Raw genomic sequence first — 18311 nt, forward strand, 5'->3', positions numbered from 1 at the left:
TGGACCGTCACCGTGCGGAAATGGTCAAATGTTGCGCAACGTTGAAGAAAAACTTCGTAAACTGCAATCTTACGTACCATCCGGTGTCATAAACGCTTGCTTGTCCTCTGTGTGTGAGTCGGTGTGGGATAGATATCACACTTTGTACTTCAATATATAGATAACACACGTGTAATACAACTCAGATCGTAAGAGTGTTGTAACTGAAAGAGAATTTGTTGCTCCGTGAGTTTCAAAGTATTTGTGTCTGGGGCGATGATCAGTGTAAACAGACACTGTGTAACTCTTTTCCGGTCAGTATTCCGGCACTGTCAGAGGCATCCGAACAATGGCACATACAGGGGAACACAGAGTTGGAGAGGTAAGCGTTTTGGTATATTAGTAGTCTTGCAGGTAATTACTCTATACCTGTGTACTAACGCTAATTCAAAGGGGTTGTGTTAAATACGGAAGACACATTTCAATTTAATGAATGCATTCAGTTGTGCAAGTGACTAGGTATACTCCTTTCCTTCGCTATTAACCATTGCAGGCCTAACTTTTGTTTACTACACAAGTGGGCACACGTTTATTATCCTTAACAAAACGTGTGTCTGTTTGTTAGCCAATAATTCTCAAATCCACACTGCTCAATGAAGTTGAGTGGCAAGGCGTTAAGTTAGATTAGATTCGTTTTGGCGGAGTGTAGCTAGCCTCCCAGCTAGCGCAGTGGATCTGGACCTATTCCGGCTGAGAGTCGGGGCACCCAACTGAGAGTCAGGCTCGGCCGACGTCATGTGGCACGAAACTGGGCCACTTTAGGCATATTACGTATGGCTAGGATGCGGGGATTGACCTTCGGCTGATTCCGGTGAGAGTTATCTGGCCCAAATATTACTTGGGGCTCGGGCCGATTGAGGTTACTCAATGGCAGATGAATACACGGGCTGCTTTATATAATTAACATTTCATTCTTTCTTTATTTTTCCATATTTTCTCATTGTTTCTGTGATCAAAAAATACAATTAACATTTAAATTAAATGATTTAAGATTCCTGTTTAAGTAGTATAGTATTTTGATACTTTGTGGATGGAGCCTCCAGAGTGGTGCAGCGGTCTAAGACACTGCATCAATGCATTCGGAAGAGGGCCGCTTCAGGGCCAATTCCTCATTGCTATCTGGGCTACCAATGACTACATTGAGTCGTTATTATTCAATGCTTGTAAAATGCTTGTTTTTTGTACGATTTTATAAGCAATACAAAACAAACGACAACATCATACATCAACTATCACACCTGCCCAAACCCACTAGCACACACCACACATCTCCAGCCCCCACATCACTTTCCGCCACATGGCCTGAAACTGCACCATTTTGTTTCACTCCATAGCCCACGCACTTTCAATATTTCAAAAATAAATCATAAGATTTTTTCCATTGTGTTAATGATGGTGGGTTGATTGATTTCTACGGTTTTAGTATAATTTTTTTCAAGAGAATCGTCCAACCCATTTGGTATCTCACTACACCCCCATAGGCCATGTCTTGAAATATGCAGACAGTAAGTTTACATAGTAATACTTATGACAGCCAACTTTCTAGCTCCGTCTACAACATCCAGACTTTATTTACCTAATTTTCAACAGAAATATGGGTGTGGTCTGTTCCGGTCTTTTATGGGGGACTTAAGCACTTCCGGCCAATAGTTCGCAGCTAGCTAGCTCACTATTTTTTTTATTTTATTTTACCTTTATTTAACCAGGTAGGCTAGTTGAAAACAAGTTCTCATTCGCAACTGCGACCTGGCCAAGATAAAGCAAATCGCTTTCCCTTCTCACAACTTCCCAAACATGGATTCATGCAAAACTGCCATTTTATGTTCGGTAAGGGGATTTCACAATAACTGGCATAAATGGAAGCTGTTCATGGAGGAGTGTTTTGACCACCAATTTTTTTTGAGTTAGTGCTGTTGTTAGGTGCCTTTTGATTTGCACCCACCTCCTAAGGATGAGTCTCTGGCTCAAAGCATTGAACTTGAAGAAACCACCAAACTGACCCAACGTCTGTTCCTATCACTTCGTGGACAAGAGGCCAACTGAAGAACATCCCTTCCATATGAAGTGGCTGGACTATGATACTCCAGTACAGACCAGAAGGTGACATCTCATCAGGTCATCAACACATACAGGTAGTTGTTAGCTAGCTGCTACTTGCTAGCTATTGTCACAGATGGGGTATCCTGAATCAACTTAACTAGTTAGCTTAGCTAACTATGTTAAGACTCCTAAGTCTTAACATACTGTAGCTATATAATTGTTGCCTAGCTAACTCACTTAGCTAGCTTGCTTGAGGGCAGTCCAACTGATACAGTGTTGCTAGCTTACTAGCCTAGCTAGTTAAAAAATATATATATATATAACCAGGTAGGCTAGTTGAGAACAAGTTTGTCTAACTAACATAGTTAGTCCCTATATTGTTAGCTATCCAACAACTTCTGTCTGACAATGTCTCCCCATGCCATGATTATCCCCATCCTTGCTGGCATGCCACTGGTGATGCTCATGAAATGTCTAACCACCAAAATTATTAAACATTAGCTCAAGTCTTTTCTTTTTTAACCTAACCCATGACCAGTAGGCTGTCTGTGTATTTTATTTTGTTAAACTTGTAGTCTCTTGTTTTTTTTGACAGATGAAGACAACTCTGGTGATGCAGAGTCTCTGATCTGAGTGTGCCAATGCCACCGCAGTGTAAAGATGCTGATACTCAATGGGAAGTTCCAGCACTGACTGATCACAGCTAAGTGTCAACAGAACCAGTCAACAAGCCCACCTGCCACAAACAAACCCAATGTGGTGGTGCAGAGCCATTGACCCATACCATCCTGAAGAATGACACTAGTTCAGTGTTGTATACTGGCCATCCTTTTAGTGTTTTCTTTGACCATGTAGCATTTCTGCAGAGTGCATATCACTGATCAAATACTGATAACCTTGATGAAGCTGAATCTACTCCAGGGTGATCTTGCTGAACGCTTTGTTGTGTCCCAGGGAGTAGTGAGCAGAATCCTTTCCTACTGGATTGACACAATGGAGGAGCACATGAGGATCTACATTCCATGGCTGCCGAGGGAGACGATCCAGAACACAATGCCTTAGTGCTTCAAAGAGAAGTTCCCCAACACCACTTGCATCATCGACTGCTCTGAAACCACTCTTCAGAAAGCACACAACATTGATTCCAGAGGGAAGTCATACAGCCACTATTAGTCCAGCAATACTCTCCAGTATTTGGTGGCCATTGCTCCATGTTAGTTTCTCCTGCATATGGAGGCAGATGCAGTGACAAGTTCATCACCCAAAACTCTGGCTTCCTGGAATACCTTAGGCCTGGCGATGAAGTTATGACAGACAGGGGCTTCCTTGCCATACTAGCCTTCACTCAGAAAGGAAGCCACAAGCACGAGAAGGATAGCTAATGTGCATATTCATGTTGAGAGTTATCAGACAACTCAAGGTGTTCAAAATCCTCTTCCAGACTTTTCTCATCAACCTGACACAAAATGGACAAAGTCCTCAGAATCTGTGCAGCACTTGTTAACATGCAGGGTGAGATCCTCCATGAGGATGCAGAGTGAGCAGGGAATGTTCATACATCTGAAATGTAACTTTATACACTATAAGTTCATCCACATGTGATACTGTGTGTGTGCAGTGCATTTGGAAAGTATTTAGACCCTTTGACATTTTGTTACAGACTTATTTTAAATTGATAAAATGTTTTTCCTCTCTCGATCTACACACAATAGCCCACAATGACCAAGCAAAAACAAGTTGTATACGTTTTTGCAAATGTATACAAAAACAACTGAAATATCACATTTACATAAGTATTCAGACACTTTACTCAGTACTTTGTTGAAGCACCTTTGGCAGCAATTACAGCCTCAAGTCTTCTTGGGTATGACGCTACAGGCTTGGCACACTACTATTTGGGGAGTTTCTCCCATTCTTCTCTGCAAATCCTTTCAAGTTCTGTCAGGTTGAATGGGGGACGTCGCTGCACCGCTATTTTCAGGTCTCTAGAGATGTTCCATCGGGTTCAAGTCCGGGCTCAGGCTGGGCCACTCAAGGACATTCAGAGACTTGTCCCGAAGCCAATCCTGTTAGAATGTGAACCTTCGCCCCAGTCTGAGGTCCTGAGCGCTCTGGAGCAAGTTTTCATCAAGGATCTCTGACTAGTCTCCCAGTCCCTGCCGCTGAAAAACAGCCCCACAGCATGATGCTGCCACCACCATACTTCACCGTAGGGATGGTGCCAGGTTTCCTCCAGATGTGACTCTTGGCATTCAGGCCAAATAGTTAAAATCTTGGTTTCATTAGACCAGAGAATCTTGTTTCTCATGGTCTGAGAGTCTTTAGGTACCTTTTGGAATTCTCTAAGCGGGCTGTCATGTGCCTTTTACTAAGGAGTGGCTTCCGTCTGGCCGCTATACCATAAAAGCCTGATTTAGTGGAGTGCTGCAGAGATGGTTGTCCTTCTAGAAGGTTCTCCCATCTCCACAGAGGAACTCTGGAGCTCTATCAGAGTGACCATCCGGCTCTTGGTCACCTCCCTGACCAAGGCCCTTCTCCCCCGATTGCTCAGTTTGGCCAGGCGGCCAGCTCTAGGAAGAGCCTTGTTCTTTCCAAACTTCCATTTAAGAATGATGGAGGTTACTGTGTTCTTGGGGACCTTCAATGCTGCATACATTTTTTGGTACCCTTCCTCAGATCTGTGCCTCGACACAATCCTGTCTCGGAGCTCTATGGTTTTTGTTTATATTATCCATTTTAGAATAAGGCTGTAACCGAACAAAATGTGGAAAAAGGGAAGGGGTCTGAAAACGTTCCGAAAGCAGTGTATATGGTTGACTATTTAATCTGAATAATTTATGTTCCTACATTTGAAATGTACTGTAACTTTGCATGTTTCTGAAAATTAATTACAGGCATCCACTAGGTGGCGCTATCATGCCTTAAATATATTTACAATATATTTTCTTCAACACCAACATGTCTCTAACAGACCAAGAGGGAAGACAACTGTTTATAAAGTGCCACACTGTTTTCTTAATTTGTGCACTTGAAACCCAAAACCAGAATCAAACAGAAAACACGTTTGAAACCCTTCGACATGCCTCCTTGTCCTTCATTTCAAAAGGTTAAGTATCAAAGAAAATGTCAACAGTGCAATTTCAGTGTTTTTCTTAACACCATAATTTTCCAAGTGTAAGATGAGTTACGGTATGTTTGCATAATAAGTTAATGAAGTGTCATTATGAAAAGAGCTATACAAGGTACAATACAAATATGTTCATAAAGCATAAGGAGTTATCCTTAGGCATTAGATAAATGTGTATGAAGAGCTGTATAAGACAAAAAAAACACCAAGAATTATGCAAATATAATCAGGTAAATGTGCATATGAAGAGAGCTGTGAAGAAAAAAATCAAACGGCACATCAATAACAACCTGTTCGGATGGAGCCAGACAAGCAGTTTGATATCTCACCAGTTCTGTGCAGAACATGCCCATTTGTAATACCCAGAACATGCTCATGTAATACCCAAGGGCTCCATTAGGTTGCAGCTGAGGAACCCCATCCATCACATCTGTTAGTTAGCCAGAGAACAGTTTAGTCAGAGACTCACACTTCTTACTCAGAACAGGACATTTTTTTTAGAAGTTCTTGAGAGTTTAACACTATCTGGGCTTGCAGAAAGCCATGGCTCCTTGACACTCACTACTGTGCCTCTACTCTCCTGACTAAACCCACAACTCTCCATCCATGTGTAGGCCACCTGCTTGTTCTCCATATGTGATTGCTGAGTTCCCATGGAACCTGGGGAAGAGATGCTCCCGCACAAAGTTGTCTGGATTTGTTGAGGTGCGCACAGGAACCTTTGACTACCACGCATGGGAGGCACTCTGTGCTTTAGTGAACTCCTAAAGGCTGGCACATTTACACTCCTCCAGCTTAACATCAACGTCATAAAATGACAAGCATTTCTGACACTGCATGTTGATGCTGTGTTCACCATGAGGCTGCTGGAGCTGTGTGGCTGCTGCTGGAACTTGATGACTGTTTGGTTTAGCATTGATACACTTGTGCAGAATGCTCCACACTGGAACATTGGCCCCTTCCAAACTCTTTTTAAGTATGTTGTGTGAGTGGTACACCGGTTGTATGTAAAGATGGAGAGTGCTGTCAGAGAACTTGTCAGTTGGTTTGTGACGTTTGCCACAGATCTCGCTCAACCTTTTTGAGGATAGATTTGGCTGCGTCGCCGAGTTCCACTGGCATTGCTCATTTGTACAGGACACCCCTGTCAATCCTCCATACACAGCATTCTGCACCTTCAACAAACAACTGTTAGAATAATTAATTACAGTACAGAACACTAGTTTACATGGTGTTCACGGTTGACTAGTAGGTTTAGGTTGTTGGTAATTTCCTATTTGATTGTAAAATTCACCTTGCTTCTGTACCTACTTCATTGCCTTTCGAGATTAGACTGATATACTTACACAATGAGCCATTGAAACCAAGAACCTTGTGTGCATGTTGTAATTTTTAACGTTATCAGTTCTGGTCAGTGATACGGTAATCACATTTAGCGAGCTAACTAGCTAACATCAAACTTATCATTCAAAGAAAGGGCAAGTATTGATAAACAAAAGCCCGCGAGTTAGCTACCTTCCATAGTATTGCAGCCGCATGATTGCAAGACTTTCCCTGCCCTGCAACACAAGAACACCCCGCAGTCTCCACCGTACCGACAGATGATACAAGAATACAGGCAAAATGATGTTGTGTTTCGCTCTGACTGGGCTGGACATCTGCTTTGAGGAACACCCAGGTTGTCATCCTAAAGACAGTGAATTAACACCCGCCCAACTTTCCTGCTGTGGAGGTATTGATATGCCTCTGTGCTTTTGTAGTTCCTAATTTCTGACCCATCCACACCAATAGACAAAACAAAATAATTGAAGTTGTCTGCGTAGGTGATAGCATTTTTTTTTTCTCATATCGTTATCTCACTCTTAAATAATCAGCAGATGTGGCACAGACTTGCCACTCGACGTTTAATGTTTTTTCTTGGTTTGATCCCACGACATTTTGAGCTAGCTAGGTAACGTTCGCAAAACGGAAAGAACGCCACAACGGAAGTTCTCCACAAAACAGAACGTTCAGACATTGTTTTGTTTCCGGGTTCTTAAATAAAGTGAAAAACATTCCCAGAAAGCATGGATTATTGAGTCATGACAGTAGCGGTGCGTAGGTCAAATCTATGGGGAAGCCAAGCCAGGTAAAACATGTTTTACAATTTATATTGTGATAATTGTGTTTTCTCTATAACCCATTAGAAATGCATTTATACGGCACCATGGTAGCCGATATAAGGCCAATAAGCCATAGCCTACATCATTTACAGACAGTTCCAAAGTACAAGTGTCACAGTGGTGGCATAAATTCAACCACATACGTTTGTGTTTCATCACAGTTAATAAAACTGGAGAGTATCATCTGTCCTATTTAAGTACACAAAGAAAATATTGCATGCAACAAACAGTTACATGACCTACACAGCATGGTCAAATGCAAGTTAAAGTTAGTTGGCAAAGTTAATTTCACTATTGGTTTGCTTAAGTTATAACATCCTTACTGAAATGTTTCCGCTGCAGCAAGATTAGTCTAATGGGAAATGCAACCGCAATGCACTTCAACATGTTGTAGGCTAATTATAGGGAGAAGTCCCCGTTCAGGTCCTTTTTCACAAGTGATTGCAGCAGCTCACCTGGTGGTTTGTAGGAGGCATCAGCATAGATTATCTGCAGCACACTTTCCAACCTCTTGTTGTCAAAAAAGGGTACGTCTGGAACAGCGGTGTGAGTTCTGTCAGGAAACCCCTCTTGCTTTGAGTACTCGGGAAATGAACCATGATCAAGAACACGTACGAAGTTGAGGCTCTTCATGTCAGCAAACCTCTGGTTATGTGTAGTATCTGTCCAGGAGGCCATATCAAGAAGCTGATTAAACAGTATGATGTGCACAGGTGCACCTTGTGCTGGGGACAATAAAAAGCCACTCTAAAATGTGCAGTTTTGTCATGCAAAACAATGTGACAGATATCTCAAGTTTTGAGGGAGTGTTCAATTGGCATGCTGACTGCAGGAATGTCCACCAGAGCTGTTGCCAGATAATTTAATGTTCATTGCTCTACCATAAGCTGCCTCCGTCATTTTGGAGAATTTGGCAGTATGTCCAACCAACCTCACAACCGCAGACCACGTGTATGGTGTTGTGTGGCCGAGTGGGTTTGCTGACGTCAACGTTGTGACCAGAGTGCCCAATGGTGGTGGTGGGGCTATGGGATGGGCAGACATAAGCTACGGACAATGAACACAATTGCATTTTATCGATTTGAATGCACAGGGATACCGTGACGAGACCATTGACGTGCCAGTCATCCGCAGCCATCACCTCATGTTTCAGCATGATAATGCATGTACCCATGTCGCAAGGATCTGTACACAATTCCTGGAAGAGTCCCAGTTCTTCCATGGCCTGCATACTCACCAGATGTGTCACCCTTTGAGCATGTTTGGGATGCTCTGAATCGACGTGTATGACAACCGTGTTCCAGTTCCTGCCAATATTCAGCAGCTTCGCACAGAGGAGTGGGACAACATTCCACAGGCCACAATCAATAGTCTGATCAACTCTATGCAAAAGAGATGTATCACGCTGCATGAGTCAAATGGTGGTCACACCAGATACTGACTGGTTTTCTGATCCACGCCCCTACTTTTGTTTTAAGTATCTGTGACCAACAGATGCATATCTGTATTTCCAGTCTTGTGAAATCCATAGATAAGGGCCTAATGAATTTATAAAACATTTCTGATTACCTAATATGAACTGTAACTCAATCTTCAAAATTGTTGCATTTTGCGTTTATATTTTTCTTCAGTATAACACCCTTATCCTTGACATAGCGTGCTATGAATGTCAATTGACATTTGCAGGATATGTCTGTGGTGTCATCCACCTGGACTGCAATGTAGGGTGCTGACCTGATCTCACTGTCAACAGGGTAGGTTACTTTTTAAATGTAATCTGTTATTTACCTGTCTAAAATTGTAATCAGTAATGTAATTTTTGGATTACCTAAACTCAGTAACGTAATCTGATTACTTTTTTTCTTTTGGATTACTTCACCCGTAAAACATAAGAATAAAATAATATTACCAATTTAACATTTATTGCAGAACCACATTAGAACATCACAAAACATTGACACAAATGTATTTAAGCCCTGTATACCTGCCTCTCTTGTCCATTTACACTTATATGATCTGATCAGTCACAGTCACATCTTTTAATCGTGTACACCTGTCTAAAAATGTGGGCACAAACACAATGTGCAGGACAAAGTATACATGTTAAAACCAGGTATAAGTAAGGGATTAAGTAACATGGATGGTGCTAAACACTTATCCCACGGGACACCAGTACAAAGTGGTATGAAAATGTATGCACTCACTACTTACTGTAAGTCGCTCTGGAGAAGTGTCTGCTAAATGACTAAAATGAGAAATAGAAATATGTCTTTTTTTTTACACATTTAGTCCAAGTTTAAGCAAAAAAAGTGGAGCTAGGTGCAATAAACCAACATATCAGACATGGCATTGCAGTAGGCCTATTCTGAAGCTAGCCTACTCAGATGATTGAAGGCAGAAATTGCTGTTGTATTGCAGCAAAAGGACATGCTCTAGATGAGCATCAGGCATCCTGTTTCGATGAGGGGTAAACAGGTTTCCACCATAGCTGAAAAAACGCTCAACTGGGGCACTGGAGTGTTGTACTTCAGAAACAAGTTCTGGACTATGGGAAACGATTTCAAGGAGTCCAAAGACTTGTCTTTGAGGTACTTCCTCACCTTATCCTCTTATCCTTCCTAGTTGTCCCCCCCGGGGGAAAAAAGTGTCTTCTGACTCAGACTCGTTCTGTGCTCCATCATCAACCTCTTCGGAGTGTGTGTTCTACATAGAAGCTGTTTCTTGAACTAATGTGGTCTGCATCTCCTCCCTCTTTCCACGGTTGTGCCAACACAGTCGAAACTTTGGCACTGTAGCAGGTGGCATTTTTGCTTCATGGGTGCTTAGCATAGGTCCAAACCGGCGGTCTATAGCCTCAATGACCGCAGTGATGATGTGTACAGAGAATGTAGCAAGAGGTATTTTCTCTGCGAGCTTAAACTTCAAGCTTAGGATTGTTGGGATAAGAAAGCCAAGAAAACACTTCCTCTCCCTGAAGAAGATCAATAGAGGATGTGAGTGGCTGTAGGACTGTACTGTACTCCTTGAGAAAAGCAATCTCACCAGGATGTAGTTTGCTGCTCACACCCAGGTCTTCAGATTTGCCCCATCTGGTCAACTGTGAGGGCTATGAGTTTGGAGATGGCACGGTACTCTGAGCTCCATCTTGTCACACATGGAATAGTTACTTTCATGCTTGCAATGTCCTCTATTGACCATACCGGCCGCGTTGCGTTCTCTAGCGTTGCAAAATGTATTTTCAAGTTATTCGATAATTTCATCCAAACTGCTCATGCGTCAACGAGAACTTGGTCTGCTTTAGGCGCTACAAGTCCTGGCTTTCCCATCTTCTCGTTGTTTTTAAGGAGCATACACCAACGTGGGTGATTGAAAGATGAACGACTTAGTTGCAGTAACGCACCTTAAAGTTTGTTGTCAACCGCCATGTAAAGTCCACGGAAGAAAAAGAACTAGGTGAGATTATTAGAAACTAACTATGTTTCCCTTTTTATCTGTGGATTAATTGTCGTAGTAGAGAGCACATGATTTTGTGTGACTCAATTCTACAAAGATCCAGCAAAAAAAGGACCTTGTACATTTCAGGTAAAATAACAACCCAATATTTATATTCCAGATCAAATTAACTAGCAACAGCAAGCTAGTTAGCTAGCTAAATGACCATGAATGTTTCATGTGTGTTTCGACCTGGCCCCAAATTAATAAAGTTGGTTCAGAATTCGTTTTGATATTTCAACCTGTGTCCTGATCGCATCTGGTGGGGATAGACAAACTCACCATGCGCACACGCGGAGCCGGTTTGGTCATAATGTCAAAATTGTGTGATACGTAACTTTTAAATTAAACTTTTTAAGTTTTCATTTTAAACTATCTATATTTGTCAGTCTGTAATAAATACCATTTAAAATAACACAAGCATATTGCTATTACATTGTTATAACTAACTTCTTTCTAAGCAGGGTTTCTCACACACCCAGAGACAGATGGCTGACACAGAACATTCATAAACACTGATAAGAAAAGGGTGCAGACACACACACATACCCAAGGACGGAGGGCTGACTACGCACACACAAAATCTCCTGTTTAGCTGAACATTTGATAACAAAGAACTTTTGCTATAAGACTCAGAAGGATGACGCCCAGCTCATCAGGACCAATCTGAGAAGACAACAACCTGTCCAGAACCAACCAGAGGACAAGAACTTCCAGACTCAACCTACTTTCTATCTTTGTATAAAATGTCTATGCACTCTGTTATCTGGGCTTTTTCTGGAGGTTCTCTATGAGCCGAAGGAATGAGACCGTATACGCTTGTACCAGATATCTTTACTCTTAAATAAAGCTGTCGCTTGTCATACAATTTACCACCTTGTCCGAATCGATCCTTGACCGGCTCGCCCTTCTCCATATCCAATTATCAACAGAAATATGACAAGCGACAGCTTTATTTAAGAGTAAAGATATCTGGTACAAGCGTATACGGTCTCATTCCTTCGGCTCATAGAGAACCTCCAGAAAAAGCCCAGATAACAGAGTGCATAGACATTTTATACAAAGATAGAAAGTAGGTTGAGTCTGGAAGTTCTTGTCCTCTGGTTGGTTCTGGACAGGTTGTTGTCTTCTCAGATTGGTCCTGATGAGCTGGGCGTCATCCTTCTGAGTCTTATAGCAAAAGTTCTTTGTTATCAAATGTTCAGCTAAACAGGAGATTTTGTGTGTGCGTAGTCAGCCCTCCGTCCTTGGGTATGTGTGTGTGTCTGCACCCTTTTCTTATCAGTGTTTATGAATGTTCTGTGTCAGCCATCTGTCTCTGGGTGTGTGAGAAACCCTGCTTAGAAAGAAGTTAGTTATAACAATGTAATAGCAATATGCTTGTGTTATTTTAAATGGTATTTATTACAAGTCCAAAATTACTTTTTAATTCTGTAATCGAAATAGATGTATTTCCTGTTAAAGTTATTTACAGTTTTCTATGCCTTTAGTTTTCCACGTGGCCCAATTTATCGGTGAATTTTGAAACGCTATCCAAGTATTGTTCCATAAGATTGTGTTAGGAAGTGATATTGGTTCTTGTAGAATATGTTTCATTTTCTTCCATTTTGTTAGTGTTCTTAACTATGAAGTTGTTAATGTTCTTAGTTTTATTCTTTTTAAATTGACACGTAAAAAATCTGTACATTCTTTCATGTGTACCTTTGTACCTATATTTGTCCTGTGTAACTGCATTTATTTTCTTTGGGTACTGCAATTCCTCGTTTTTTCACAAAAATAGCATTTTACGTGAACTCCACCAAGGGAGACGTTGTTTGTTAATGCAGAAGGAGCAGCCCCCTCATTGCACGCCGCAATTTGACAGAGGTCACATAGAATTAAGTAAAAAAACTACGGATTGCGGCATCCAAAGAAAAGAACGCAGTTACACAGGACAAACGTAGGTACAAGGTACGCATGACAGAATGGACATTTTTACAAGTATCGACTGATACTGACTTGATGTAGTCGGAGGTAGGCTACACTCCTCAGTCATCACCTCGCCACTCAACTCCATCTGTCTGTCTGTACAGAGTTCCACGTTGCAACACCTGCAGCAGCGTACGACCTGAGGAAAGTGGAGCTGACCCCTCTGGAACAGAGGAAACTGACTTTTGACTCTCATGCCATGGTCATTGAGCTGGAGAGCAATGGTGGGTGCATCATTTTGGACTTGGATCTGTAATTCTGCTTCTGTGTTGCCTTTTCTGAAATCTATTCTGAAGTGTAAGTCACATCCAGACCAGGATAGGCAAATAAGGTGATAATTGATCCACATTGTAATAAAGAAACTGGACACTGTTGTAATGCTGAAGATCAAATCTTTAATGATTTCTCTATTTTCAGGCTTTGAAAAGTGTCAAGCAGAAATCATAGTAGCAGCTCTGGTGACTCTGACAACAGCCAACATGGACATAGTGTACAAAGACATGGTGACTGGAGCACACCAGGTACCACACACACACACCAGATACCACACACACACAGCACATCAGGTACCCCACACTCACAGGACACCAGGTACCACACAACACTCACAGCAGCCCAGGTACCACACACACCACACTCAAAGCACACCAGGTACCACACTCACAGCAGCCCAGGTACCACACACACCAGGTACAAAACACAGCACACCAGGTACCCCCCACACACACACACACCAAACTGACAGCAGTCTAGGTACCACACACACCACTCACAGCAGCCCAGTTAGCACACTCACAGCAGCCCAGTTACCACACTCACACCAGGTACCCCACACACACCACACTCACAGCACACCAGGTACCACACTCATATCATCCCAGTTACCACACTCACAGCAGCCCAGGTACCACACACACACCACACTCATATCAGCCCAGGTACCACACTCACAGCAGCCCAGGTAACACACACACACCACACTCACAGCACACCAGTTACCACATGCACACACCACACCAGTTACCACACTCACAGCAGCCCAGGTACCACACACACACCACACTCATATCAGCCCAGGTACCACACTCACAGCAGCCCAGGTACCACACACACCACACTCACAGCACACCAGTTACCACACTCACAGCACACCAGTTACCACACTCACAGCACACCAGTTACCACACTCACAGCAGCCCAGGTACCACACACACCAGGTACAAAACACAGCACACCAGGTACCACACACACACCAAACTGACAGCAGTCCAGGTACCACACACACCACTCACAGCAGCCCAGTTAGCACACTCACAGCAGCCCAGTTACCACACTCACACCAGGTACCACACACACCACACTCACAGGACACCAGGTACCCCACACACCACACCAGGTACCACACTCATATCATCCCAGTTACCACACTCACAGCAGCCCAGGTACCACACACACACACACCACACTCATATCAGCCCAGGTACCACACTCACAGCAGCCCAGGTATCACATGCACACACCACACCAGTTACCACACACACCACACTCACAGGACACCAGGTACCCCACACACCACACCAGGTACCACACTCATATCATCCCAGTTACCACACTCACAGCAGCCCAGGTACCACACACACACACACCACACTCATATCAGCCCAGGTACCACACTCACAGCAACCCAGGTACCACACACACCACACTCACAGCACACCAGTTACCACATGCACACACCACACCAGTTACCACACTCACAGCAACCCAGGTACCACACACACCACACTCACAGCAGCCCAGGTACCACACTCACTCACAGCAGCCCAGTTACCACACACACCACACTCACAGCACACCAGTTACCACACGCACACACCACACTCACAGCACACCAGTTACCACATGCACACACCACACCAGTTACCACACTCACAGCAACCCAGGTACAACGCACCCCACACTCACAGCAGCCCAGGTACCACACTCACAGCAGCCCAGGTACCACACACACCACACTCACAGGAGCCCAGGTACCACACTCAAAGCAAACCAGGTACCACACACACACCACACACAGCAGCCCAGTTACCACACTCACAGCAGCCCAGGTACCACACTCAAAGCAAACCAGGTACCACACACACACACCACACACAGCAGCCCAGTTACCACACTCACAGCAGCCCAGGTACCACACCAGGTACCACACTCACAGCACACCAGGTACCACACACACCCACAGTATCCCGCTTGCTACCCAAGCTAAAGAAGACCAGGCTATCGCTTACACTTGTTACTGCTGGTATGTATGACAGTGTGTGCTTCAGTTACACCCATGGAATTGCAATACTCTGAACCTTCACCCCCATATTACACCCTCTTTCAACCACTCTCTTGTAGGTTGTTCTGTTGTAAGACACCCTCCGCCCCCCTTCTCTCCTGTGTATGTTGTTTAGGAGATTGCGCTGCAGCAGATCATGGCTCACCTGGACTCCATCAGGAAAGACATGGTGATCCTGGAGAAGAGTGAGTTTGCCAACCTGCGCTCGGAGAACGCCGTACGTACATAAACCCTTTCCTCCTCCACACAATCACTGCCCGTCTATCTCTCCTAAGCTAACAAGTGCACTAGGGATCTATAATAATAATATATGCATTCTACATAAACCTGTGTATGTCTCTCTGCAGAAAATGAAGACAGAGTTGGATCAGATAAGGAACAGGCTGATGGTGAGAAGTGATAAGAGATCCCAAAAAATACTACTATTATAAATATGTGTATTTATATTGATGAACATATTACCTTCCTATACAGAACATATGCCCTGGCTGACTCAGCAAGTAGAGTTCTTGGGGTAGTTATAGTAAAAACTAAAACAATCAAAGGTATTGGTTATGCTACGTATTCCAAACTGTATCAGACATGCGTGTGTCCTGTTCTGGACTATTCAGCAGAAGTGTGGGGTGCTAAGAGGTATTTTAGAAACAAACATGCCCATAACAGAGCAGTACGTTACTTTTTAGGTGTCCACAAGTTTGCACCTATACTTGCAATAACTGCGGACTGCTTCTTGAAACAGGTTGGAAATGGAAGAGGAAAGACTGTGTAACTATTGTGACCTTGAAGAAATAGAGAATGAAACTCATTTTATCCTCTATTGCCCTTTCTACCACAATAAATCAATTGGTGATTTGACATGAAAATAAAATGTAATTCATTCATTCACTATATTATTACTGTATGTTATATTTGTAATTCTGAGTTATCATTTCATGTGTTTATTGGTAAACTATAACTGTTATGAATCATGTAATAGTTTATCAGTAATCTCTGTGGTGCTATCAGATAGCTCAGTGGTTTCTCACTCAGTACATCATGTGACTTGTGTGGACACATCCAAAATGGCACTCTATTCCCTACATAGTGCACTGCTTTTGGGCCCTGGTCAAACGTAGTGCACCATTAAAAGAGCATAAGTTGCCATTTGGGATGCAAACAATAACTTGTGTTTCCTGTTTTCACTTCAGGAGGAGAGTAAGAAGGTCCGAGCTGAGGCCAAGCTGGACATCAACCTGGAGAGGAGCAGGGTCACTGACATGGTGTGTGCGTGCGCAGACGCGTGTGATTGATTATTACTCCTGAGACCTTGAATTGACATTCTGCCACATGCTTTCTCTTTCTCACTGGGCATCTGTCTCTTTGTTTCTCTATCAGTTTACTGAGCAGGAGAAGAAACTTATGGAGAACAGCACAGAGTTCCACAGGAAGGTAAAATGCCATCTTGTCCATGATGATATTTCTATACTCCTACCACAGGCTATAACAGCTGCATTTCTTTATGGGGCGGATTCCCAGAAACAGATTAAGCCTAGTCCTGTATTAAAAAGCACATTTTAGTCCAGGACTAGGCTTATACCATGTCTGCAAAACCAGCCATATGAGTATAGTAATATGATTCCCTATGTTAATGTTCTCCTCAGAACGCAGTCATTGACCACGAAACGATGGAGACGACTAAAAAGATTGATCTAGAGGTGGCCTCCCTGAAAACTCTACTGGAGTCGCTGAAGCTGGAGACCATCCGCTACCTTGCAGGTACGGTGTGTGTGTGCGTTTGTATGCCAAATCAAATGTTATAAGTCACATGCTTCGTATGCAACAGGTCTAGACTAACAGTGAAATGCTTACTCACGGGTCCTTTTCCCACGATGCAGAGTTAAAGATATGTGCTTGTGTGTGTTTGTTGACACATTTCTGTATATTCAACTATTCTTTGAAATATGGTATGAATTTAAGTGGGATCATGATATACCCCCCCTCTGCTTTTCTTTTTGGTAGCGTCTGTTTTCGCCTGCCTAGCGATTGCCTTGGGATTTTACCGCCTTTGGAAGTGACCATCTCTGCTGTGGGGGTTTGATTACATTGTACATAGATCCCACTGGGTACACACTGGTTAAATCAACGTTGGTTTCATGTAATTTCAGTTTCTACTTTTATGTATTACTACTTTTAAATGGCAATCTAGAGTACATGGAGAGCTAAGACTACGGCCAAGCATGGGTCATTAAATCAATCAATTAGTCAACCTATTAAACAATAAAGTCAATCAGATATTTTGAACATAACTGTTGAGTGATACAATGTACAATAAACCTATTTATAGGCACTATATCTATAGGTTATACAAATGGCTCAATACTTCCAAGAACTGTATTTGGATATGGATTCCACATGACTTGGAAATAAACAACTTTTCTCACTGAACCACATTTTATTGAATACTTAAATCATTGTCCATTCCTGATTTTGATTTCAGTTCATCTTTAATTTCCAAGCAGCCGATAGTGATGCAACAGACTAACACGGAACCCAAACCGGCTGAGCGCGTGCGCTATCGTGCATACATTTATGTTGTCCCCCTACACCAAACGCAATCACCACACGCAGGTTAAAATATCAAAACAAACTCTGAACCAATGACGACATACATTTGGGGACAGGTCGAAAAGCATTAAACATGTATGGCAATTTAGCTAGTTAGCTTGCACATGCTAGCTAATTTGTCCTATTTAACTAGCTTGCTGTTGCTAGCTAATTTGTCCTGGGATATAAACATTGAGTTGTTATTTTACCTGAAATGCACAAGGTCCTCTACTCCGACAATTAATCCACACATAAAACGGCCAACCAAATCGTTTCTAGTCATCTCTGCTCCTTCCAGGCTTTTTCATCTTTCAACTTATATAGTGATTGGCATCTAAACTTTCATAGTATTACCACGACGACCGGCAAAACAGTCTTTCAATCACCGACGTGGGTATAACCAATGAGATGGCACGTGGGTACCTGCTTCTATAAACCAATGAGGAGATGGGAGAGGCAGGACTTTCAGCACGATCTACGTCAGAAATAGAAAGGAGTTCTATTTTAGCCCTTGGCATCGCAGATGCTCGTTGGCGTGCGCGAGCAGTGTGGGTGCATT

General features: G+C 42.9%; 1 protein-coding gene across 2 annotated transcripts; it reads left to right on the top strand.

Annotated features, from left to right (window-relative positions):
- Positions 1 to 80: 80 nt before the first annotated feature.
- Positions 81 to 17593, top strand: ccdc90b (coiled-coil domain containing 90B). 2 transcript variants are annotated; one of them, XM_071337477.1, is made up of 9 exons: positions 81 to 361; positions 12933 to 13052; positions 13246 to 13349; positions 15285 to 15386; positions 15517 to 15558; positions 16357 to 16428; positions 16544 to 16597; positions 16810 to 16924; positions 17168 to 17593. In XM_071337477.1, the coding sequence occupies exons 1-9, from the start codon at positions 256 to 258 to the stop codon at positions 17221 to 17223; spliced, it is 771 nt and encodes a 256-aa protein (XP_071193578.1). In that variant the 5' UTR covers positions 81 to 255; the 3' UTR covers positions 17224 to 17593. The 2 variants fall into 2 exon arrangements, with proteins under 2 accessions (XP_071193578.1, XP_071193579.1); XM_071337478.1 differs by lacking the exon at positions 81 to 361 and adding an exon at positions 7188 to 7334.
- The last annotated feature ends 718 nt before the right edge of the window (positions 17594 to 18311 follow it).

The sequence above is a fragment of the Salvelinus alpinus genome, chromosome 13 (genome assembly GCF_045679555.1).
Source record: "Salvelinus alpinus chromosome 13, SLU_Salpinus.1, whole genome shotgun sequence".
NCBI classification, from domain to species: domain Eukaryota; kingdom Metazoa; phylum Chordata; class Actinopteri; order Salmoniformes; family Salmonidae; genus Salvelinus; species Salvelinus alpinus.

Coding starts and splice junctions, on each gene's coding strand:
- ccdc90b (XM_071337477.1), top strand. CDS start 256: ATGATCAGTGTAAACAGACACTGTGTAACTCTTTTCCGGTCAGTATTC. Junction 15,387..15,516: donor ACCTGCGCTCGGAGAACGCC/GTACGTACATAA, acceptor GTCTCTCTGCAG/AAAATGAAGACAGAGTTGGA. Junction 16,925..17,167: donor GACCATCCGCTACCTTGCAG/GTACGGTGTGTG, acceptor TCTTTTTGGTAG/CGTCTGTTTTCGCCTGCCTA.